The sequence below is a fragment of the Toxotes jaculatrix genome, chromosome 6, assembly GCF_017976425.1.
Source record: "Toxotes jaculatrix isolate fToxJac2 chromosome 6, fToxJac2.pri, whole genome shotgun sequence".
Lineage (NCBI taxonomy): Eukaryota > Metazoa > Chordata > Actinopteri > Toxotidae > Toxotes > Toxotes jaculatrix.
Genome location: NC_054399.1, coordinates 18790702 through 18817080, shown reverse-complemented (window position 1 = coordinate 18817080; position 26379 = coordinate 18790702). Strand labels below are relative to the sequence as shown.

The window sequence follows — 26379 nt, the reverse complement described above, 5'->3', positions numbered from 1 at the left end:
TCTCGTGGTGATGATGAACACAGTTACCACCGTGCAAACCTAATAGATGTGTTAAGTTCACCAGGTTGAAAAATAATGATTAATTTGCTCTTACAGAGCTACATGCTATTGACATACTTGAAATTGAACACCTGAATCCAAACCCTGGATAAACTGTCTGAACACGTGCTGGTATCCGGGGTTTTTAAAACAAATAATAAATTAAAAAGAAAAGGATTTTTTTTCTTATATTTTTCTCATTTAATTTTGTCACTTGGATTAAGAAAGCCTTGTACTTTATAGTGTTTAATGCTGGACTTGCAAGTATTTTCATAGTGTGGTATTACTACTTGCACTTAAGTACATGTTATGTATACTTCTTCCTCCACTGGTTGAGGGCTTATATTTTCTCATTCCTTTCTTAACCACACATTCCTGCTAAGGAAGGTCAGAGAAAATTCATCCAAGTCATGATATATTGAGCCAAAGATGATAGGACATTTTGCTTCATCCAAAAGATCTTCTGACCCATTCCCATCTTCACTCTTGTGATTTTAACAACTTACACCTGACTGCTATGTAGCTTAATGACCCACAGTTGCTCTTAAGATTGAACGACCCCACAGATCTTGAATACGTTCTTGATCTTGAAAATCTGACCCCACAGTGTCAGTCAGGACTGTGGAAGCCTTTTGGATGAGAGGCGAAATGGCTTGAATAAATCTACAGCAACTCGAGTTGCCCCTGCCTTGGGATTTCAAGGTATTTAAGTAGAGAATGGTTCAGCTGTGAAACAGACTGCTGTTATACCTCAGCTCCTGTGTTCTCACTGCACACTAATGCCGCCATCTGCTGGTCATTGTGTTCATTGCACCATATTCAGTACACACATCTGCTCAGACCGGTGCAAATGGGTATACTTGTTTCAACACTGTGAAAATATTAGCAGATGGTGTTTCTGAAGATTCACTGTTGGCAGAAATGAAACGTAAGAAAAACATGAAGCTATGTAATGTGGCTACTCACTCCAGGATCTGCAAGATTGTAACATTAATCAGAGTTAATTTGGTGTATTTCAAATTAAGAGCTCACATACATTGCTTAATGTGGAAATTACCATTTGACTGCACATTTTGTTTGGAGAAACAGAGAAACCATTGTCATCTATCCCAAAGCACAAAGCTTTACCTGCCAATGTTGTTGATTCCTCGTTATTTATTTATTTATTTTAGGATTAACAAAGGAATACTAATCCAATCAGCTGTCATTTGTATGTACTGTAGGTTTAATGAGTGTAGGCCTGTTTGCATCTACTTTCATTGTAAACAGACAATTTACAACATTAAAAATGGTATAAGGAATAAGGTACAAGATGTATAACATTGGATCAAATTCTCTTAAACGAGTCTAATGTTTCATTAATCATGTCTTTCAGAAAGGACAAAGCTGATAAACTATGCATTTTGCAGTAGCCACTGTTCCCTTTTGGAAATGATTGGCATTAAATACATTTTAAATCTTAATATTTATTTATTAGAAGTAGTTCTCTGTTTATAACATACAAGCCCATTGTACAAGGAATATTACAGAGAGGTACAGGTTTTTACATTTGACTCTGTCATATACATAGACTAAGATTTTCAGACCGGTATTCAAACAAGGGAGATATTGCCCTTATATCTTAGACCAGTATTGGATCTGTTTCACAAAAGTCATTATTAGCATTCAAGGGCACAGGACACAGTCCACAACCTCCCCAGATCATATACCACCCAACCAGTCAAAGTTAAGTCAAATAATCACATCGTCAGGGAACACTCAGTATAATTTCTAATCATTCAAATCGCCCTCCAACAGAATCACTGGAATATTTGTCCATGCATACGTAGGTATACTATATATGGTAAAAATATAGCATTTGGAATAAATACTTTTTTTTTTTTAATTTTTAGAGCAAACTGTCAAACAATACTTGTTATATACTCTTCACAATACTGTATGTACATGTATTTGGCTGGATTTACAGGAACAGATAAAATATATATTTAATCCCATGTGAAACAGATTTGATTTCAGGTCTTTGGTGTTCAGCCAGTTATGAAACCAAATTACATCTGGGTCACACTGGATTAAACACAGGGATGCGATTTACTTTAAGACTTAATACACAGGCACGGAAGACCAGATATACCAGACACTTGTTGCAGCACAGATCAGATCATTCTTTAGCTGTTTGTGTTGTGGGAAGCTACATAGACTGTTAATTTTTGTCCCTTATTATACAGACAACCAACAATGATCAGATGTGCTGCACAGAGTTAAATTTCAGATTTACTGATCCTGTGTATCTGCAGCCTCAGTGTTGAGAGAATCTGTGCTACTTTGTGATGATCTGATTACTAAGCCACTGTTGAAAAATTCTTTTTGTTGCTTAGTAAATGCAGCCACTAATATATAATTAAGATACTTTATATAATAAGTCTATCTTCACATCAGTTTATATAGTCCCATATTAGCACCCATATTTATAAAGTGTCCAGGAATGAGAGTACTGGTGCAGGGTCAGTGATCAGACCACACTGCATCTCAGGAAAAAAATGTTGTTAAATTCAGATTACCAGACAGCAATTAGAAGCATTGAAATATGTTTTTATGATAGAAAGAAACCAGTAAAGTTGGAATCCAGCTATATAAAGTTGAATAAGCAACTGATAGGTAATAGGAGCCGAAATGTCAGGTTTGTCATTAGAAACAAATAAAAACTCAAGTTCATCGTAATCACAGATCAGAGACTTGATTGGTTGTCTGTGGTAAGTTACTTATTTTCTGACTGTAAATGCAGATTGGACTGTCATAGACGACATATATGGCAGTTGTTAAATTGAGTGGTATTCCCCTTTTTAAATTCCACCTTCAGTGACCCTAGCAAACTAGCTTTTCTCCATTCAAAGATCATATATTAACAGTGACTCTCAAACATGACAGGAGTGCAGTTATCTACCTGTCATAATTCTAATCATAGCCAGAGACCACCACCAGTTAAATTATTGATCCCTTTGCTTCTTGTAAACTTACTGACCTGTTTCACATCTACTGTGGTCACCGAGGGGGAAAACGTTGAATTGTAAACATTATATTGGACCAGTACTCCTGCTTTAAGATACTTTAGGAATATGGGTTTGGTGGTAAACAGGAGAAAAAGGCCACTCTTCTTGGAACACATCTCCTCCAATGTATTTTTAAGTGCTATCTGACCTGGATGACTGAGCTCTTTACAGACATATTCCTCAAATGTAGGACTGTAGTCTGATTAAGGCTAGACCAAAGCCACTCACCCTACCTGGTTTTTGACTGAAAAGATAGTATTCCATTTATATTGCTTCTTAAACTGAAAACAATAACATCCATTGCCCCTGGGATTTAACATCTCATCAGTTTATCATTTTGAATTATGATGCATGGAATAGCAGTAATAGAATGAATTAGAGCCAGTTATTTGAAAATCAGGTCTTTGTGTTAAGGATTTTATCTTTTGTCATACATGGTAACAGTTTCTATATCTGCTATAGCCACTGACAGTCTATGTCTCTGTTCGTCCCATGATCCATGCCAGTACAGTTAGACTTGCTACATTTTTTTTTCTTGGAATGTGTCACAGCCAGCCTGACATTCATTGTGCATTTTGTAGCATTTGCATACATTGATTGATTCGAAACAAGCAGGCGAACAAGACATACATTATATTTGAAGTGGGGGACAGAGACTGAGACAGAGAGAGAGATGTTAATCATGAGAACAGACAGTATTACAACATACTGTTTTAGTACTATCAGACAACCAGCAGGGGGAGTAACTGTGTATTTGCATGCAGCACCCTCTGAACAGTACAATCTTCTTATTAGAAGACTTTTGTCTTTCTTTAATCTGCTTATATTCTGGTTATAAAAAAAAAAATCATTTTTATCTCCAACTAATTTTTCCACAGATGATCACCCATGTCTGATGTTAAAAACGTAACGATTTCAAAAACAACACACTGAATGAGGCCAAAGATCCACTGAATGATGGGAAATTTGACCATATGTTTTATTAAGTTTTTTGTTTTATTAAGTTTTATTTAAGTTCCTTGTAATTTATACTTTTGGAGATATAGTTTCTTCTGGACACCAATATTAGAGAGGACTATTTACTGTACACAAACAATAAAAAATAAGTGCAGTAGAAAATACAGATTCTGTGTTTGTATATGTTTATAATCTGTTAGAATGTTCTTAGTAATGGCTTATGTCCACATATGAAAAGGATGATGTTAATGTCATAAAAGAAAAAATAGAAATCATGTCATATTTAGTATATATATATATATATATATATATATATATATATATATATATATATATATATACATATATATACATATATATACATATATATACATATATATATATATATATATATATATATGAAAGGTAGATCATGTGCTTGGCATTCAGCTTGACAAACTAGTTTTATGATAAGAAGCAGCAGTTCGTCAGAGTATCTCTTTCTCCTCTTGCCTGTGTGTGTGTTTACATATACTTAGTGTAGTCCAAGGTTTGAGACCACTTTTCCATTTACTGTGTGTGTGTGTGTGTGTGTGTGTGTGTGTGTGTGTGTTTGTGTATATATACACACAGACACACACACACACATATATATATATATATATATATATATATATATATATATATCACTATGCCAATGTGTTTTCATCAATCTGATCAGCCCAATTTGTTGTTTATCCACAGAGTGGTTGATGCAGCATATCCATAAACACCAGCGGGGCATGTTGACAAAGATGTGGAAGAAAAATGTGGCCATACATTGCAGGGCGCTAGAGTCTCAGAGGTTTGGATGTCAGCTCCCATGATTCCACGTTAACAGAGCATATTCACTTCTTCTACTGTCTGCCATACAAGACACACAGTATGTCCTGTATGGTGTTGCCATGTCTTTATTTCAGCGTTTTCCCTCTATGTGGGTGTGCAGAGGATCTTGAAATGGGAAGGTTGAAATGGCAAGCTGAAAGTGGTTTGGAAGAGTAAACAGGGTCGGCCTGGCTCAGAGGATGTCTGTGGTAGACGATGGTTCAGAGGCTTGGGTCTCAGTGTGGGCCTTCAGAAGGTCAATTATGTCTTGGTGGGAGGCTCCCTCTGCCACCGACAGTGCTGTCTGACCATTCTGAGGGAAAACAGAGAGCAAATGTTACAGTTTCATATTGAAGACACTGCAGTGACTGTTCTTATCCTGACAGTGGCAGTGTTGTGTTGCTCTTCCTCTAGCAACTGAACATTACAGTATATAGGCATATGCTTCCCCTACCCTGATATAGAGCTGGGTGCAGTATCTGGAAATACGTATTAAAATTTGCCTGTCTCAAAACACAGTGGAGATTATGATTAGTAGCGTTCATGTAAATCTGATCTAATAATTCACTTCTGAAATTACACATGAGAATGTGCAACAAAGATAGTAATAATATACCAGTAAGCTTCTTTGCATCCTGCAGAAATTGCCTGTGTAATAAGCCAGAGTTAAATCATAAGCCCAGGGAGGTTTTGTAGGATGTTATGAAGGCGAAATAGAAGAAATGTTCCAAGGCATATAAAACATAAAAAAACATAAAACAGTTTTAAATGCCTGAAAGTTTGTTATTTGATATAAGAATGTTCTAACTCCTTTCTGTTGCTACCTTTCTGTCTTTTTTGTCTTTTTTGCGGTACCACAGGTACCGCAAAAAAAGCATGTTAATGTTACAGTCCACAGTATTCGGACAGTTACACATTTTTTGTTGTCTAATGAGCTTTGACGCACTTGGCTGAATCTGAGCACACGGAATGCTCCTGTATACCTCTGCATTCATCCTGTTGCTTCCATCAGCAGTGAAATAATCAATAAACCCCAGCGTGCCAGCTCCACTGGCAGCCACATATTCTGGAACCAACAGAATTTTTTCTAGTTTTTCTGTGTACAGCTATTTTTCCCCATATCAGTGACTTGTTCCTAGCATTTATTTGTATCTGCACTGGTAGTCACATAGAGTAATGTAACTGCCAAGCATTGTTTTGTCCTTCATGTTAAAGTAATATAACAAATTTTAATATGATGCACTGAGCTTTGGGATCTGTCTGTATATCTTGTATTTCCAATAATTTGCTCTGGTGTTCTATGCTAATACTTTAGCATGTGTGTCATACACCTGACAATACCAGCCACCTGGTAATAACCAAAATAAGAGAACTGACATTTTAGCAGTGATCAAAATGGGAGAGCTAAAACTACATTTGTGTCCTTGTGGACAACATTCTTCCTGCCCCTTGAAGACCAAAGCTCTCCAAAATGCAATCTCTTGTAAGCCCATCTCTTTATAATTTAAGGTGGGTTGTGTGCTTGACACTGAGACATCAGTTAGGACACATTGCTATAAACTGGCAATGTTGTATAATGTTGTTTGTAACTTCATTTTCACTGTGTCTTAGTGTCTTCCATTTATTCTTTCCATCAAAGATGACATCGTAGATATTACAGCAAACTAGAGCAGACAAGGCTGCATACTGAGAGAGACCTCTTGTCTCATGGGAACACAGATGTTTCAAAACAGTGTGAATGCTCTGTACTATACTTTGTGTAAATGTCATCAACCTGTTAAAGAAACTGCTTGTATATAATTTAAAATGGCTTGCCAGAGCTGTTTATTTCCTCAGTTTTTAGATGATGTTTGTCTCTCACTGCCACTAAATATAGTGTGTGCTCATGTGTTGTCATGGAATCACACAGCAAATAATCTACCAGAGGCACATGGTTGATTTACAGGATTCGATATCTCTGTATAGATCCATCTTAGTCATTCTGCAGACAGGTTTGGTTGAATGGGGACTAACAAAACCCACATCCTTTTGGGAACTAGAATCAGAGCCCACAGGTGGATGCAGGTGTGGAGCAGGTGTGGAGCAGATGCAGGTATGAGCAGCAGCAACAGTGTTCAAAGGCTTTTTTGCAATGGAAAAGTCATCAGTTGTCACATTGCCATTCCCCAATTGGGCACCTCAGGTGTAGAGGGAAATCAACAGTCTTGAGGGATCAATAATGCACTTGGTTGAACAATCAGTCTACTATATGTAGGCCAGGCCCCAACCACGGTATGGCTGCACCTCTGCTGGCCACCTAATATCTTGTGATACTTTGTACACTCTGTGTGGGTGAGGCACTAGGAGCCATCTGACCATTCATGTCGTACAAGCAGCAATGAAGTAGCTATTGAAATGAAACAGTGATGCCTGTCATCTCTGTAAAAACTTAACCTTTATGAAAGACATGCAATGGCCAAAATTAAGCCAAAGACAGCACAGTCTTTCTTGCTTCATGTTTAAATTAGCTACTGAGGGGATTAGAGGTGAACCCATATTGAAGCCATGTTTTTGCTCAGGGAGAGCACCTCTCAATTTGTCTCTGTATTTTATATATGTAGTGTTTAAACACATGTCTGTCAGTGAGCATATTTGCTCTGGTTGAGCTGTATTCTGTTATTTATACAACACTGTGATATATTTTAAACCCAGCAACACACAAAGGCCAACAGTTCACCCATGGGATTGCATACTTAAACATCAGTGGAGCCAAGCTGTTTATGCAGTGAAGTGCAGATAAACATTGGTGAAAACCAATAAATGTGTCAATTTGTGTCCAGTGAAACTGTTTAGAGAGCAGATTTGCACACATCCCAGAGAGAGAGAGAGAGATCAATCTGAACAAGATCTTAAAGAGGTCTTATATGTCAGATTGGATGGGACATAACTTGGGGAAGGGACAGTGCACAGACTTCAATTCAAACAGTCCAGTTGACAGTGTAATTTCAACTTTACAGTATAACACTATACCTTATCTGTGAGGCTGGTGTCACAGCGGCCTGTCTCCAGCAGTAGGCGAGCAATGTGTGTATGTCCGTGTTCACTGGCACACATCAGGGCCGTAGATCCCTCGCGGTCCTGGGCATTTACATCTGCACCACAGCTCAGGAGCAGCTTCACCATGGCAACGCGGCCGTGGCTCACTGCGAGCATAAGAGCTGTCTGACCTGCCTAGAGAAAGAGTGAGAAAAACAGAGAATTAGAAGTAAACAGTGAGAGGGCATATTTGAGGGGGGGGATTAAGAGATATATAAAGAGAGATACAGGGTCTGGAATGAGGGAGTAAAAGAGGGATAGAGGAAGACGAGAAGGGAAGGGTAAGTGAACACGGTTCATGGTTTTAGAAGATCAGAATCTTTGTATCATGGCCAACTGATAATTAGATATATGAATACAGGTTAAAACTACAACAGGCAAAACTCTAAGTCAAACTCACAGACTTGAATAAATTCATTTTTAAAAGCGGTATGAAGATAAATTTTCACTAAATTTAGACTAGACCTCTTACACTTTGTGGACTTGCTGTTGAGAAAACACAGCTGATGCTATGTGTATTCCTGTAAACTGACCCAGTTGTAAAAATGTCCTAACATCCCCTGATTTCCCCAGACAATTTATTAAATTCCAAAATTTTCTGTGTCTGAAATTTAACTTCCTTCCACATACAATACAGTATGTCCTCTGATAGTCAGTTAGTTCCATAACAACACCAAGGAACTCAGGTTCGAGCATATACAGTATGTTACCTGTCTGGAGCATGCATTGATGTCCCCCAGTCTCAGCAGTTGTTGTGCCACCTCCAGATCATCAGGGCTCTCAGCAGCTGTTAGGGCAGCAAGCATCACTGGAGTATAGCCTGCCTTGTTCACATTGTCTGTTTCACATAGACCTGAACACACGCAGTGAGATAGAGACATTTTGTGGAGGGTTACATTCTCTAAATTAGCCAACATCTTGCTTTTACTTTAAAATGCATGTCTGCATTTAGACACATCTGTTCTTAATACAGTGCAGCTGTGTGAATTTGTATCTCACCAGTATCCAACAGCAGTTTGACCACGGGGAAGTTTGAATGTGATACACTGTAGTGGAGGGCCATATTCCCGTTGCCATCTGTCAAGTTAACAACATATGGCAGGAGCGTGGGTGTGGTCAAGCCCACTCGTCGCAGGTATAGTCTGACAGTATCGGCCTGCGAGTCTCTCTGACTGGAAACCCTGAACCACTCCTGGTAGAGCACCACTAAAACCTGACGCTGAGGAGAGAGAAAGGAGATAAAAGATAAAAGTGAGAAAGCCGCCTGCAGCATCATTTTTATTGTTCCCAGAACATAATTTTACTGTTTGGGCTTGCAGCTTCAGCCAGAAGAAATTCACTGTAAACCACATTACTCTAGTCACTAAAGTCAGAAAGCTCTATCAGAACATCAGAAAAGAACCTGAAGCATTTTCCCTAAACAAAAAATTGTTTTTATCACTTTCAAAAACTAAATTTGGAAAGGGAAGAGAGCATCATTTTTCTAGAATTAGAAAATAATACACATAACACAAAAGCCTAGAGTTGACAAAGCAACGGTGAACATTAACTTTGCAGTCCAATCAGTATGGATTTAAGGAAGTACAGAGATCCTCCATTGTCCATAACTCTGAAGAATCAAAACAACAGGAGAAAGAATCCTTACCATTTCTTTATCTGGGGATGAAACCTCTTCCATACGGTCCTTTACATAGAGGCAAGCATCTATAAACCCTTTGTCCACTTTCTCCCTGAAAACATAGACCAGACGACACAGTAAGGAGCAATCTCTTGTGGACCGTCTTAGATACGTTTTCAAATATTTTTTTGTCAAAAACTTTCAGGCAGTCCTGGAGGCAAAAAAAAAAAAAAAAAATTAACCCAGTACCCTCCACATCTGTTCTTTCCATTGTTTTTATTTTACTGCTTTTTCAGGTTTGATGTGGAAATACCATGAAGTCTGGATAACATATGGCCAAGAGTTGGCTACTTTGGTTCTTGTGTAAATTCTGTCTGGGATGAAAACAAAAGATGCCTTGCGGGCGTGTGCAACTCAGACACACACATCAGTCAACAGCCTGACACACTGATAGCACATGCAAACCTCAATGGTAACAGTTTACACTGATTCACTGCCCAGTTATATCCAACGCGAGCTCATGCTACTCGTCCATCATACACAGTCATTCTGTACAGCATTAAGCCTGAGAAGGTCACAGTGTGTACTGTACTACTGTGTGTGCTCCAGCCATAACACACACATATATGATAATGATCAGACAGGTGCAGAGTGATGGCTCAGTATAAGTTCTGCTTTCTCTCCTGGGCCCCATCTGCTGTCTGGCCTCACGGCCCTCAGCCCTGTCCACATACCTGAGACAGATAAGTGATTATTCAGTGACAAGGAGGACAACACTGCTTGTTATTTGCTTACTGTCCCAGACCCCTGGCACTTAAGGGAATGAAGTGTGAATGTGTGTGCTTATACAGTGTACATGGACAAACGTGTACATGTAGTGTGTATGTGTATAAACAGAGGCTTATAGTGTGTGAGTGTGGCAGCGAGTCTCTGCAGGATATTAAGAGGTAAGCAAGGATATATGAAAGTGTATGTATGAGTGTGTGTTAATGGGATTTCTGTGTGTGTGTGTGTGTGTGGCCCACTATATACTGAAACATCAATCAGCACCTGTATCAGACAAAGTATGCAGGCTGCAGCTGGACACAAAACAAAGCACTCACTTGTGCCTACCCAGCATCCCTATCATCTTTATGGTAGTATTGTACTGGAGCTGGTTGTAACGTGCTTTACTGATATTGCTCACCGTAACTGTAAATGTGATTATGGTGGAAGGGTCCATCTTGTTTCATTACTGAGTACGAGACCATTCTGTGCAGTCACAATGTTTACATTCTTTCATTTACTGTGAAGGAGAGCAGCGATTGTGGTGAGCAGCTTTGTATATATGTAAATATACATTGTAGTCTGTACCAGTACCCACACTAGCAGCCTTGAGCACTTAAGTAAATGTTCCGTCGCTGAAATAGATGAACACACAACACAGAGTCCACTTAACCCACACTGGATGCCCACTTTTCCTAATACTGCTCCAATGCAGTACTCAGAGCCATGTATATCCCACAAAGTGTCACACCAGTCTAGATGCTGACATGCTGCATTCAGCATGAATATTATTATTCATGCCCACACACTACAAACTCATGGCAGAAGCTCCACAGATTGTTATCATGCACTATTAACAATTAGCTCTTCTTAATGTGATTTGTAAGAATAATTGCAAATATGACACAGTCAACATAAACATAGTATTTTTGGGAAATATAGTTCTTCCTTAAAATGTCACACCTGACTGCTCACAAAAGCTGCAAACGTGGGTATTGGGATGTTCCCAGTAACTGAGCTTTTGAGCCCATACTGACCAAATAAAGCTCTTGGAGTCCCCATGTGGTATCTCTGTAGCTGTCATACTCTGTAGTTATTTTTCTGAGGAAGCGCACATAAACTATAGTGTAGCCTATGGTGGCTACATGCATAGACTGCTAGCTGCAGTAAATCACTTAATGCACAACTATTTATATATTTGAGATCTACTGTCTGACTCACCCTTCAGCCTCTTCCTCCTGGAGCTCCACGCTGCTCTCTGGATCCATCAGGCCCCTCTCATGTTCCCTCTCTTCAGCCACAGCACCCCCTCCCTCAGCTGAGTCCCCTGCATCTTTTCCCTGGATCTCTCCCGCCTCCTCAGGCTTCTCTGCTGTTTGAGGCTCCTTCTCTTTTTCCTTCTCGATTTCTGGTTCTGAGCTGTCCTCCTCCTCCACCTCCACCTTTGACTTCTCATCACCACTGGACTCTTCACTGGATGTTGTCTCATAGCTGGAAGGGGACACAAACAAGTTTGCATATGCACAAATTTGGCCATAGACACCCAAATCATCTAGATTAAGCCATCTATGGGGAAGCTTTTGGATCTAAATCATGTGCATGCATTCTGGCCTGTTTCTAATGTCTGAATGTGACATTCAAAATGTGTGAAAGCACTCCTAGCTAGGCCTTAGGAAAATTTATTTTATGTTTCTTGACTAAAAGTAAACGTGTATACAAACACACACACAAGCAGCCGCATCAATGAAACACCTAAGCAGCTTAAACTAATATGAAAGCTGTAAAGTAAACTCTGCCTAAAGCTAGATAAATACTAACAGGTCATTTCCGTCTAGACCTCAAATTTGTCATGAAGAAGATGCTTGTCTAATGCAACCTTGGCCAAAATAACCAAAACTTCCTTCAAACGGTTGCAGATATACATAAAAATCCATAGGTTTGTTTGCACACTCACATGTGAAACCTTGGACAAAACACAACTTTGTTCAATGAGGAAGGCTGATGATATATTTAGAACACTGGAGGTTGCTGGTGTAATGTGTGCATATGTTTGTGTGTGGGGGTGATCCCTGGGGTGTATCATGAAGGCACCTCTGTGAGGCCAATGATCAGATAAGTCTTATTCTGAATAGCACTGATTCATGCTTATTTGTAGACATACACATGCATGCGCACACCCGGGGACACCACACCACAAGAGGCGTTCAGGGGCCACAACATTCCCTGGATTCCAGAGGAGCTCAAGGGAGAGCAAAGATAGGTTAGACCATCCAAAGAGTAGAAATACAAACAGCAGCCCACTTCCTGGTGTGGGCAGAAGCCTAAAGATAGTCAGAGAAAATATTGTTGTCTGACATATTTGTCTCATTATAAATAACATTTGTTCAATTTTGTTTGGAAGCGAGTGGTGTCACATAAAAATGGAGACAGACTTATTTCCTTTAACAGAGTTTAAAAACTTGAAGGTGACAAGCAGAGCAACACCACTAATAATTTGCTATTTGTTCTGGAGAATGGCTATGTTTGCAGATCAGTCTGAACCAGGGAGGAAGGAATAGACCTCTCCTCAACAGTTCTCTGAAAAAACAAAGCAAAGGCGAGCAGGTCATAAAACAGTGCAGCTCAGGAATGTAAGAACAGGAACACGGGAATAAAACAAATTCTCCTAATAGCAGCCATTTCCTTGATATACAGGAGGCGATACCACCCAGACATTTCAGTCACATCAGTAAGTGATGAGGAATTTTGTTGCATAGTGAAAATGAAAAAATTGCACAATTAGTTGTGTGCACGGATACAAGAAATTCTGTTTTAATATTTCACTGGCTGATAGAACAGTTGGGCAATGCATCCAGGGAATTTTTGTCAGTCAATACAATCTCACAAGTTGCAAAACGTGTGTGTCTTTGTGTGTATACAGGTGCTTCATGTTATGACTGTAACACCAGACAGGTAATTATATCAGACCAGCCGCAAAGAATAACCGGCCTGGAGACATAGCTTTGTTCTTCCAACCACTACCATCTGCTTACTTAAAATTCATCAGTTTTTATGAGCACACTTACCTACACACAGAGACACACACACATACAACACCAACACACTGCATCCATCATCAGTAAATGCTGGCATACGCACACTTGCACAAAGTGTGGAGGTACCATCAACACAGAAAAAAAGATGCACACACACATGATGTTACAGCACATATTCATATGCACACACACACACACACATTCACACTCTCAGTAGCAGAAGTAAGGTCAAACTCAGGGCAGTGTGCCTTCAAATGAGCCTTGATGACTAACAGCATTAAGCACGTGTGAGACAGCTGGACTTAGTTCACAGTCAGTGTGATCAAACTCAGACGAACAATGAGAAAACTGATACTCAGCTAACTGAAAACTAATTAAAAAGGGCCTCATCATTAACAAATAGACACAGGAGAGATGAGACTGAAATGAAGAATATTGCTGCTTGAAAATCCAAACTACTGCAGTAGTACTGCTGTAGTATATGTTTGCTTACAGTAGTACTACTGCATGGATATAATGGATAATTCCACTAAAGCCACTTTGCAGAATGAAACACATCAAACCTGACAAGTGAAGACATGTAATCCTTGTTTCTGAAGAATTTCATAATTTAAATCTGAAGAAAATAGAATATAACTTATAGTATAACTGCTATTTTGTCCAAAAAAGATGTCTAAGGGAAAAGATTAACAAAACATGCACAGACACTAATAGAACAACAATAGAACTAATTTTTGTGGTCTGCAGTGTGCACAAAAACACACTGCAGACCACATGAACATAATCACTTAGAGATTGGATGCAGATTAAAAAGATTTTACCCTCCATTCACCCCAACAAACTTCAGGTTTTTCTTGGCTCCCTTATTCCCCTGCTTGTCAGCAACACCATTTTTCTTCATAATAGATTTGAGACCTGGTGAAGAGGAGGACAAAGAGATAGAGACAGACAGACAGAGAGAGGGAGAGAGAGGAAGATGAAAAAGAAAAGGGAGGAAAGGGAGGAAAGGAAAAATTCATTAAGATTAGGTGGTATTAGGGCGTGTGTGTGTTTATGTATTGTCTATGTATGTGCAGAAAATTAATGTAATCCAAAAACTCCTAAAACCAAAACAAAAAATACAACATGATGTTTGTCAGTGCCTCATATGAGTGTTTATCCGTCACCTATATGATACCTATAAGTTAAAAGCAGTATATCATTACTGGTAATGGTAGCTGAGACAGACTTTAATAGTTTGCACATGTTGGCTGTATTTTTAGTGTATATGTTTGCCTACTTGTTTCTGCGTGTACTTGTGCCTATGTATAAATGTCAGAGCATTTTGAGCCTGGATGATGATGAAGAACCACTGGCTGCGATTACAAGCAAGTTTAGCTCGTCAAATGGAGTGGAATCTTTGTGTAGGCAGAGAAAGGGGAAGCTAGGGTCACATCTGTATACACATCTGTGTACTAAAACTGAGTATACAGTGTGATCGCACTTCTTAATAAGAGCCTGGTAAAAGATAGTTAACATGAAGACAGTAAATATTTAAGGAACACACAATTATTATATGATTATACTTAGACTAAAAATTTGTTTACAATGAGTAGTGATGAAATAGTAGCTAATACAAACAGTAGTCATCAAATCAACTGACTGTTGCAGTTTGATGTAGACCAGGACCACACAAAGTATTCCCAGGGCAATGCACACAGGCCAAGATCATATGCCTTATTGACAACACACAACCTTGACACTGTCAGGCCTACTTATCTATCTAACTACCCTATAATCGATTCTGCATGGGCTCTTTTGCTGACTCCCCTTGGCTCCAAGCCTGGTATGGCTGTCTTAGTTGTGCCTGACAGCAGACATGGTGCAGAGGCTCTGTAATGTTTTATGCAAGAACATAAGGATGTGGCTTTGAGCCAAAAATCACCAGATGAGAAGATCCCAGTGACCACCATGTAAGAAGAATGATGCTATTAGATCCAGTATCTCTCAGGAGACAGCAGCAGGGAGAAGGGAGGTTTAGATATACTTTGAATTTTTGGATGCATCCTCCTACTAACTTATAATAAATAAAACAACGGTGTGATTTAACCTTCCCTCACTTTGTCACAGACACTCTGAGATGTTTCATTCCCAACAAATCTCCAAAGCTTTACTTCAGTCTCCGATGGGTAAGATGAGTTCACAATGTGATAGAATTGGTTTCTGTTTCCAGAATATGCAGAAGCTGAACACTAGTGTAATTTGAGGTCAAAGAAGTCAGGCTTGGAATCTCGGATGTCAAAGACATAAAAAGGAACCCCAGTAAAATAGTGACAATCTTGTGAGAACACATATATCTTATATCTAGGCAAACACACACACACACACACAAAGCACCTGAAAGTACTCTTGTATACTGTACTCCCCACTCTGAACTTCGAATGAACTCTGAATATAAAATATGTGTGTGATAGCAGAGTGACTCTGTATTTCAGCTCCTGGGCCAGAAACAGAACAGGGAGACATCAAGGGAGGGAAGAAAGGCATCGCCTGTTTGATGTGTGTGTGTGTGTGCGTGTGCATGTGCGTGCGTGTGTGTGTGTGGGCCTGTGCTTGAGTGTCCATTCAACTGTGTGCTGTAAGTGCTTGTATGTATATGTGTGCACTTCCCTGTGTGATTGTGTGAGTGTGAGTGTGTGTGTTTGTCTATGTCGTGTGAAGCAAGAAATATGCAGTTGATGTGCTCTTGGAGGTCACTGAACCATGTAACTTCACTATGTGACCTCATGTATGTATTTCTAACCTTGCATATGACAGTCAACAGTTACTGTATCTTTGAAATACAGCATGTATTACAATATAGACATGCAAATGTGTTCCCACCATAGATGACCAATAGCAAAATATTTTGATGCAGTCATCAATGTCTAGATGGATGGAAATCAAAATTGAAAATATACCAAAAAGAGATAACATATATAACTGTGAACTAGAAGACAAGGTGGACAGTTCACCTTCAGGAAAATAACTACGAGAGAATTAATTGGTTGATGTGATACTAAATCATTAAGTCAATATCGCTCAAGGTCATTAGATTACTGGCAAAGTATCAGATAATGAACTACCTAGAAGAGTAAAAGGTATAAAATTGTGATAAAATCCTTTTTCCTGACTTTTTTCTACTTAAGCTGCAGAATCAAACTGATGTCACAGGCCAGAGGAACAGTACTCTTTGAGTTGTTATGGCACTACCGATAGAAGCACTGTCAAAAGACTTGATTTGACGGCAAGTCAGTTGAGTATTTGTGAATTATAGAATAGGACCAGTATGGCTTCAGGTGTGAAGTGAATAGAAACTAAGAAGCAGACCAGCTTGCTATAAATACAACACTGTGTTGTCAGTTCGCAACACTGTGTGTCTTACATCAGCTGAGAAGAAGAGTGCTGGTATGCAAGGCTAAGAGTTCTACCCAAACTACTACAAAGCTCTGTACAAGTGACACCACACAAATCCATTAAGCCATTCTGGCAATGTTCAAGTGCTCCTGTAGGTCTTCTTATTCAGGGGAGAGAAGGATGGGAAATTAAAATTGAAGGCCAAGGCAGAGTTGTACATGTGCACATTAATCATGGGACTTCTTGGCAGACATCAGAAGGGACATGTTGTAATTAAGTAGCATGGAGAATAGGAGCTGTGAATGGATCATTTCAATGAATATGGAGTGGAATGGATTCAGTTCATTCAGTCTACTACAAATCGGTAAGCAGGTATGTGACAGACTGATGAACAGTCGTGTGTACAGTGTAAACCATAGGGTCCTAACTGAACTGAACTGGGCATACCTTGTTCTTGCTGTTTGCTGGCTGCAGCAGCTTTCTGGCCTGGTGAGTAGAAGGCAGAGAGGACACTGAGGGAGCTGACCAGTTGACTCTGAATAGAGCTCATTTTGGAAGGACCAGGTTTTCCTGCTGGTTTCCCTGTTGTTGCTGCAGGGACTGCTTTCCCTGCAGGCTTGGCTGTTGCTCCTTTTCCTGCCTCTGCTCTTTTCCCTGCTGTCTGTTTCTGTGTGCTGGGGCTCTCCTGCTGGCTGGCCATCTGTTGAGCTCCAGAGCTGCTCCCCAGCTGTGCCCACTGCTCCCCCAGAAGCCCTGTTAACCGGGTTACTACTTGGCCCAAAGCTGCAGGTGAGGTTGGTGACTCACTGGAGCCTCTGCGAGGAGCTTGGGCCTCGCCAGTGTCCCGACGAGAGACCTGGGCTTCACTTGAACCACGACGCTGGGCTGTTTCACTTGAGCCTCTGCGAGGAGGTTGGGCCTCGCCAGTGTCCCGGCGAGAGGTCTGGGCTTCACTTGAACCACGACGCTGGGCTGTTTCACTGGAGCCTCTGCGCAGGGATTGTGTTTCACTGGCATCTTTGTGAGGGGGTTGAGTCTCACTGGAGCTTCTACGAGAGCCCTGGGACTGAAGTTGCACATCACTTGACCCCTGACGGGTTGGGCGGGTTTGGGATTCTCCTAATCCACGACTAGGAGGTTGTGATACAGTGGATCCCCTCTGTGGTGCTTTAAGCTCTTTTGAGTTCCGCCAAGTCACAGAGGTTTGAGGGTGAGACTGGGCTTGAATGGATTTGGGACGGGTTTGGGCTGCACTGGAGCCTGGAGATGGACCCTGAGTCTCAGCCTGAGGTTGTGATAGAGACTTTTCCTCACTGGACTCCCCAGGGGGTCTCTTTGCTTGGGCCTCGTCCTCAACCTGAGACACAGATGGGGCTTCATGTTTTGCTTGTGGTTCTGAGAGCTGTTTTGGGGAATGAGCCTCAAGCTGAGGTGCTGTCCAGGACTGCTGGACTTGAGTTTCACTGGATCCCCTACGAGGACGGACAGGTGCAGCCTGAGGTTGAGGAGGTGATGGTTGTGCCTGCTCTGTTGAGGGCTTTCGGCCTCTCTGAGGTCTTACAGGGCCCACTGTCTTCACAGCTGTATTCTCTGCTACGATTACAACCGTGTCAGTAACCACGGTTTCTTTGATTTTTGCACATACAATCTCACCCTCTGCTGTTTGTTTCTCCTCTACACTCCCCAGGGCAATCTGCTTTGTTTCAACAATTTCTGTCTCTACACTCACTGGGTGTGTAATTTCTTTTGTTTCTGAGTCAATCTGTGCTGTACTTGCTTCAGTCATACAGTCTTTATTTTCTCCTGTTGCAGCAGGTGGACTGGTGCACCTTTTATTCTGACTTACAATATCTGAAACCATTTTTTGCTCAATTCCACTTTCTAGAACTGCAGCCAAACTCTCCGTGACAACTTTCATGACCAAACTTTCACTATCTCTTTGAATTCTTTCATCTGTTTCCTTGTCGTCCACTCTTTCACTGACCACAGTGTCAACATCATCCAGTCTGTCACTGCTAGCACGTTCTCTTACATGACTCTCTGCTTCTGCATGTCTTGAGGGATTGTTGTCCTGTCGTCTTTCAACCTCTGTCTCTGTCTGCTGGTCAGTCCTCTGTGCTACCTCTGTCTCTGTCACCCTGTCAACGGTGTCCACCCTCTCTGTCTCTGTCCCTCGGTCTACACTGCTAGCTCTTGGTCTCTGTGGATGGTCTGTCACTGTCTCTCCCTCTGTTTCTGTAACTTGGTTTACCCTTTCAGCCACTGGCGTCTCAGTCATCTGATCTTGAGTGGCAATCCTCTCAGTTACTGTGCCCCGCTCCATGCTGTTGGCCCTGGGTCTTGGTGGGCTCACTGCAGTTACTTCTGCCTCCATCTCTGTCACCTGGTCATGTGTTTTGACATTAGTTTCCGTTACTTGATCTACACTTCCAGTCCTTGCTTTGGGTACACACACTTCAACACAGATTCTATCTGTATCTGTACCCTGATCTACTGTACCAGGTGACTCTGTCTCTGTCTCTTGATTGGCAAAATCTACTCTCTCTGTTTCTGTTCCTGTGTCAATGCTTTCTCTTCTTGGCCTGCTGTACCCTTCTGTAGTACAAACCTGCACTCTCATTCCCTCGCTCAGTTGTAGTATTCTCTCTTCTTTTACCTTGTTCTCCTCTATTTGTTCTTTCAAAAGATGGTTAGTCCTCTCCAGCTCTTGGCTAGCCTGAGTAAGTTTAGACTCCAGTATCATTAGCTTCTCTTGCAGAATCTGCAGACTGTCTTGGTCCTCATGTTTTCTTGCTCTTTCTGTATTACCATCTTGAATACTGCTAGTTCCTGTGTCTTTTATAGCCATCTTAAGTGATGTTAATTCCTGTCCTGCTATGTCCCGTGATAGCTCTTGCACTGCATGCTCCAATGGACTCTCTAATGTCTCTTTTTGTTTGTCTGATGTTTCTGACGGCTGTGTTTGTCTCTCTGATTCCTGTGCTGACAACCCACCCATTTTTCCATGTGCTGAGGAACTCTCTCTCTCTTTTTGTAACAATCTGCTTTTCTCTGTCACACCAGTAGGCTGAGTCATCAGAGCTAAGTTGAGCCCTCCTAAGGGTTTGTGTCCTGGTGCCTGAGTATGTCTCCCAGCATCAGAACTTGGGGCTGCTGAAGTGGGTGATCTGGATATCTGTGCTTGGGCCTGGGCTTGGAGCTGTAACAGCAACTGCTCCCTCTCCTCCCTCAACGAGCAGATCTGAGCCTTTAGTTCAGGGATGGTTTTGACCTGCTCTTCCAGCTCTCTGACCCTCTTCAATGCCACTGTGATCTGCTGGTGAAGGCCTGCTCGATCCTGGGGAACGCAACGTCTTTCTGTTATGTCCGGTGAAGCACGGAACATGTTCTCTGTTGAGCCATTCTCTGGTGTTCCCACAATACGGTCCGGACTGCTTGAATCAGAGCCTTTCCGCTGCTGTAGGGTAATTGGCATGCTCGATGCTCGGAGCAAGTTTGGCCGACCTTGAATCCCCACAGTTTTCTCTTCAACACCTCGAGGCCCTGCGCCTACTTCATCTCTGGGCTTAACAGAAACATAACCACTTCCCTGACTGCTTGTCCCCCTGCTGCTCTGGCTAGAAGTTCCCCCTTCACTTCCCCTGAAGTCAAAGATTTGTTGGACCTCTGTCACCCGTGATTTAGGCTTGGGTCCCAAGGTGGATGTCCCAGTCCATGTGCTGTCCTTTTCCTTAGAGGCAGGTCTGGCTCCATGCCCTGGAAGGCTGAAATTTCTAGGCAGTGTGCTGAATTTTGGTGGGCCCTTGACCCTGCGCTGGATGTGGACCCTTTTGATGGTGTTGCCTTTTTCAATATCGTCAACATACTTGAGGAAGTCCAGGTCCAGGTGGAAGCCATAAGGAGTCTCCACTGAGTATGGTAGCTGCTTCCTCTGAACACCACCCTCACTGGCCTTGGTCTGAAAGCCGTTGGCTATAAGGAAGTAACAAATCATTCTGTCAATCACTCCATCAATGCTCCTTCGTCCACCATACCAAATAATAACATTAAAAATATGAATAGCTCAATCTAAATAAAGATAAGAAAATTGATTTTTATGTGCAATACCTTGACAAATGTACAAACATTAACCAAATCACACATTATCATCAGCATTATTATTCCTTTTCATTCTCTTGTACTGACAGGCTGTACTGTGCTGCACACGTGGTGCTTCATTATGTAAAACCATATCACTTACTGGGAAGTAATTATCATGCAGTGATTGCGCCAAAACAAACTAATCAGCATGCAAAATGCTGCTCACACTGTGTCAACTTATGAATACAGTATGAGACTGGGGCAGTTATGTTCCTGTATGTGGCCAAAAACCACATACAGGAACAGGGAGTTAAATATGTATCCCTTCATGTCAGATACTGTATTATGTAGTGAACAAAAATTTGACTCTACATTACTAATTCCCGTTCTTACAGTTGTAGAAAAATCTGATTTGTGACACAGCAAGTTAAAAGAAAATGGAATAGTTTATTTAAATGCAGACTTTGTAACACCCACCACTTTTCTTGTCCATCATGGGAGGCGAAGATCTCAGTCATCGACTTGTGTTTGCTACAGTTGGAATTGCTAGCCTGGATAAAACAGAAATGAGACAGCTATGTGAGAAGGTGTCCATTATTATCACTTGAACTCTTTCTTCAAATGAAAGAAGGAAAACTGTGTCTGGTCCTTCTGGATAAGGCTCCAGAAAATATGTAACTTGAAATATAGAAATTTTCCTGTGCTGAAGGTACATGTTTTCCAAAATTCACTAAATATTTTATGTCATATGAAAAAGAGAACAAATATTTCCCTCTCTGAGATAAGATACTCAGTGTTATGTAAGAATAGCATTGGCTAGGCTGCCAGGAAGGAAAGTATGCTCACTTATGTCAAATGAGAAATTTACAACAGTTTAGACAATAGCATGCAGGTATTAATGGCTGCATTAATGGCTAAAAAAACAGCACATTACTTATAACAAACAGTTGCATTAGAATTGCTCAGTATACAGCACAGCAGCAGTACTAACAGTCCAGATTGTTATACTGAGGTAAGGAAAGATATTTTAATTATTCGGCTCATATGCAATTTAGACCTGAAATGAAATAAAATACAAATATGCAGTGAATTATTGTGCAGTCTCAGCCACGAAGATAACATTTCTTTATTAAGTTCTACCAGAAACAAAAATTATTAACACAGTAGAGAGTGGAAAGGCACTGCCATTATGTTTATTGACATAATTTCATGTCAATTGCTAAACCAGATCTTTAGTGGCCATTTAAAATCAACACAACCTTGGATGGCCCACAATGGGGAACACGTTCCATTTGGTGCCACTTTGTATCATTTTTTCCATTTGAAAAAGCCAAGAAACCAAAGCCATTTGCCCTTTTTTTTCTTTTTCTTTTTTTTTACAGTGAGCTTACTGCAGAGAAGAGGTGAGTGAGATGGAAAACAATCCAGCAAGGGGAGACAGAACTTTTAAGGGCTTATGTAAAGCTTCCTAATAAAGTATCCAATACTAATAATAAAATCCAGGCAGTTCTCCCAGCTTTGAGTGAGCGGCACAGTTCAAATCCATATTAAATGAACACTTACACCCCTACAGCCAAATATCAACTCTAAGGCTATTTAGCAAATAGGCACATATTATTCACGCAATTTCCATGCATATTTGTGTCACTTGTGGAGAAAATATCTGCTCCATAAGCGACATAGCGTTCGAGTGCCTGAAGCTCTGGTTTAATGTTTAGTGGTTTAGTGCTGGAGTTCAAACTTCAATGCGTGAGGCAGTTACAGAGGTGTAAATTAGCATTTACATTATTTTTACTAGGTGGTCCACCATTGTATGTGCAGTACATGTATTGGAATAGACACTGCAGATGAAATTTTTTGTTTTGTCTCTCATGCATTGAATTTTATTGTACCCCAAGGGTTACAAGTGACTGGAGATGTTATTACTGATGCTATATCATAATGCAAAGAGTTATAATGAGAATGCAATAGTATAAGCCATTTTACTCTGATGGTGTTTCCTCTATCATGCCATTTCATTTCCTATTTTGATACAATATTTGCACTCAAAGAAGATTAGAAGGCCTTGTAGGAATACAGAAACACTGTCTCTTAAGAGCTGGTTTTCCCATTTTAAATGGATGCTTTGATATTTGGAGAAACAGTGGAGAAATAGTAACATGTCCATGCTGCATTTATCCACAAAAAGTATCTGATACTGTTAAAACTGTAATGCATAAAGACTCAATATTCACAAACCCGTTGGTATTTTCTCTGTAGCAGTTCAGACAATTTTTATCTGACCTTGTACCAAATGATATTTCCAAAAGTCACCCACACTCTACTGCATATGACAGACCCGCTACGGCAATTGATTTTACCAGTAAAATTGCATTAAAACAACCATTTCAGGATATTTGGATATGTTTGTGTGTTTATACAATACAGAACTTAGCTGATATAAAGTAGTTTGGAGTATTCCTGGCCACAGGTAAAGCTGTGTGTTGAGCTGCAGTGCTGAGCGGGGATATATTGCAAGGCAAGCATTACATGAGCTGGCAATGCAATCAATCAAAATGACAGCCAGTCCACCCAGGGACCTACACGGGAACTGTGACAAACTCTATTTGGCCCCTGTCCCGTCTTCATAGATTGAGCCTTAATAATGAAAAGAACAGGTGACCTAGAGCAGAATTGTTGTCTATGTTACAGATGAGCAGATACACACACACGCACATATATACAGATACGCACAGAGAGAGAGCTACACAGATCAACAGACTGACAGCCACTGCACAGGATCTGACACTGTGTGATTGCTACCATGGCAACCACTCTTCAATCCACTACTTCTACGTGTCCCAGGAGTGAAGAGAGCACGGGGCATTCCTAACTTCTCCTGGTGCTTAATGAGACTACGATCGGCTCGCTGTCCTTAAGGCTTAATTAGCTGATTTCGGGAGCAGAAGAATGCCGCTTGTAATTGCTGAGTGAAGTACAGGCAGGCCCCGCTGGCAGTTATAAGCAGTGGGAAGGCAACAAAACCCTCCTTAATTAGATCATTACCAACACCGAGAGACAGAGGTAGAGAAGGGGAGAATGGAGGAGGGACAGAGAGAGGAAGGAGATATAAAAGGAGAGAGGACACAAGAAGGAACAGAGTTTGAGAAAATTAAGAATTAAAGCTTAAATATGGCAAATGGATGTGTCAGGGCGGGGCGAGCAGACAGAAGTGGCAGAAAATATGATGCTGTAAAAAAAGAAAGGCCAAAGTACCAATCAGTGACTTTATGATAAAGACTCTACCTGACCTTCCCTAGACTTAAGCTGTGAAGATTTTTTAAAGTTTTTTCTTTTAATTAAAGTCACTTCTAATGCTTCTGTGGCTAATGAAGGCCTCAGAGCAACCGGATTTATGGATGATTACCATAAATGATGAGCCATAATATCAGTCTATAAATGTCCACTGGGAATGCATGAGTTTGTATATGCAGACAATGTTTCTGTAAAATGGTAACTAGTAGATTATCCAGGTTTGGTTAGTGATTAAATATCAGAGGCCACTGGTGACACTGATGATGCATGATCCACACTGGATTATAGTCATAATGACTATGAGCTGTTAAAGGCTATGCTAATCCAGATTGACTGCATTTGCTACAGGCTACACAAGGCTAAAAGGAAGCCATGGGTGTGTGTGTCCAAAATAGTGTTTGTGAGTGTGTCATCACTAATTTCAGTCATGCTCTTTGTCACTGTTTTTTTTTTTATATGCTTGTGCTTACATTGTTTACATTATGCACTGTAGTGTGTGTCCGGTTGAGTCACTATGTTCAAACAGCAAATACAGTCCGAGTATCACACATGAACATAACCCCTAAAGGACATGCAGCAATCTCTCAACACCAATCCAATAAGTGTGACAGCTGGTCGAGAGGCAACGACATTGGTAATGTGAAGCCCGGAGGACAGGAGTAATGAGAGTATAGTAAATAAGCTCATACTGACAGCCAGGGGTTTTCATATGTCATCAGCTTGGAAAACTCAACCACACTAATATTGTTATGGGGGGTTTTTTGGAGGGTTTTGGAACCCATGGAATAAACTCAGTACTTGACAATGTATTATACAATGTTACTGTACAATTTAAAATGTTAGCCAAAACCAAAGATATTTATATTGTTACACATACACATACAGCATGTGATTATATCCAGTAAGGTTACAATGACTGCCATCCATTTCAAATTAGACATACATACACCCACTCACTGATTCACACATACACATCAGACAAATGCACACACAGACACAGATAAAATTACTGCTGACCCAACCTATCGAGAAGGGGGAACAGCATTAATTGAATGTCATGGGTCATTACATTGGAGTGCCTGTGTACTGGAGATTGAATTAGTCTAATACACTGACACAAAGCAGGCTTAGATAGAAGACAGGCCAACAGGAAATAAGATTCGAGAGTGCGAGCAAGGGACAGGAGGTTGGCGGATGAAGGGAAGACAGTGGGTGAGAAAGTGAAAAAGAGGCAGAGATGGGAGTGGCAGCTGTACAAACTCATATCTCCTACATGCAGAGCTGGTTTACTGTTAATGTTCCCTCTCTTACAGCTCTCCTGCTGTTATTTTCTGTCTCATACATCATGTCACATACAAAAAAAAAAAAAACTTGTGCATGAATGCACTGTGATCTCTCACATGCTCTGAAGTACTGTGCATCAGCTGTTGCTCTAAATACAAGTGTCTCCCTGCTCTGCGAAAGTAACAGTGAGGAATTGCAAGCAGCAGCAGAGCAGGGAGACACAGGCAGACCAGCAACAATAATGCAGGTCCCAAGTCCTTATCACAGGCCTGACATGGGACCGGCTATCTCTGTTTACTCTTGTACTCCCCTGAGAATATAAGCAGGACTGTACAGCTTAATACAGCCTGAGATAGACACAAAAAAATTCAAGAAAGAGCACATGCAGACAAACGCAGGGATACAGATAAATATGCAAAGTACCAAATACTTTGGTTAAATGCCTACTGAAGCACAATCTTGCAGGAGTACAATTTCAGCACAGCAGCAAAATGTTGTATCTCATGGGGGCACCAGATTATTTTGCAACCTAATTTGGGTGTTTAAAGACCTGCTTTTTAACATTTAAGGCCACATTTTTAAATTTAAAGTTGCTGATCTTAAAAATTCAACACTTTTTTCAGCAGCTTCAAACTACTTACACAGCAACCACCACCACTCATGGTCTTGTTTTGCTCTCTTCACTAGAGTAATCACAATTGAACCAGGCAAGTTAGCAGGATTTAAAAGCTTTTACTAAGCAGGTTTACCTCATTCAAATAAGAGGTTTCACCTCAGGAGCAAATCAGAACCACAACTGTGATTGTTCTGTCTGTGAAAAGCAAGACTTCTGCTTTTACAGTACTACTTGGTGGAGCTTCTGGGGAAAATTATGGGTTTTGTGTGTGTGTGTGTGTGTGTATTTTTTTTTTTTTTTTTTTTTTGACTTCCTTAGAACGAAAACTTGGATTTATCAGCATGTGCTAAT

General features: G+C 40.7%; 1 protein-coding gene across 1 annotated transcript in view; it reads right to left on the bottom strand.

Annotated features, from left to right (window-relative positions):
- Nucleotides 1–4720: 4720 nt before the first annotated feature.
- The window catches only part of kank4 (KN motif and ankyrin repeat domains 4), a 63450-nt gene continuing 41791 nt past the window's right edge, over nt 4721–26379 (bottom strand). Inside the window, exons 2-10 of the mRNA XM_041041039.1 lie at nt 21312–21385; nt 17202–20726; nt 14201–14294; nt 11566–11835; nt 9607–9691; nt 8961–9180; nt 8672–8814; nt 7896–8096; nt 4721–5199 (exon numbers count right to left, since the gene is read on the bottom strand). Of these exons, the coding sequence (XP_040896973.1) occupies nt 5080–5199; nt 7896–8096; nt 8672–8814; nt 8961–9180; nt 9607–9691; nt 11566–11835; nt 14201–14294; nt 17202–20726; nt 21312–21330 (4677 nt within the window). The 5' untranslated portion in view covers nt 21331–21385 and the 3' untranslated portion in view covers nt 4721–5079. The remainder of the gene's footprint in view (nt 5200–7895; nt 8097–8671; nt 8815–8960; nt 9181–9606; nt 9692–11565; nt 11836–14200; nt 14295–17201; nt 20727–21311; nt 21386–26379) is intronic.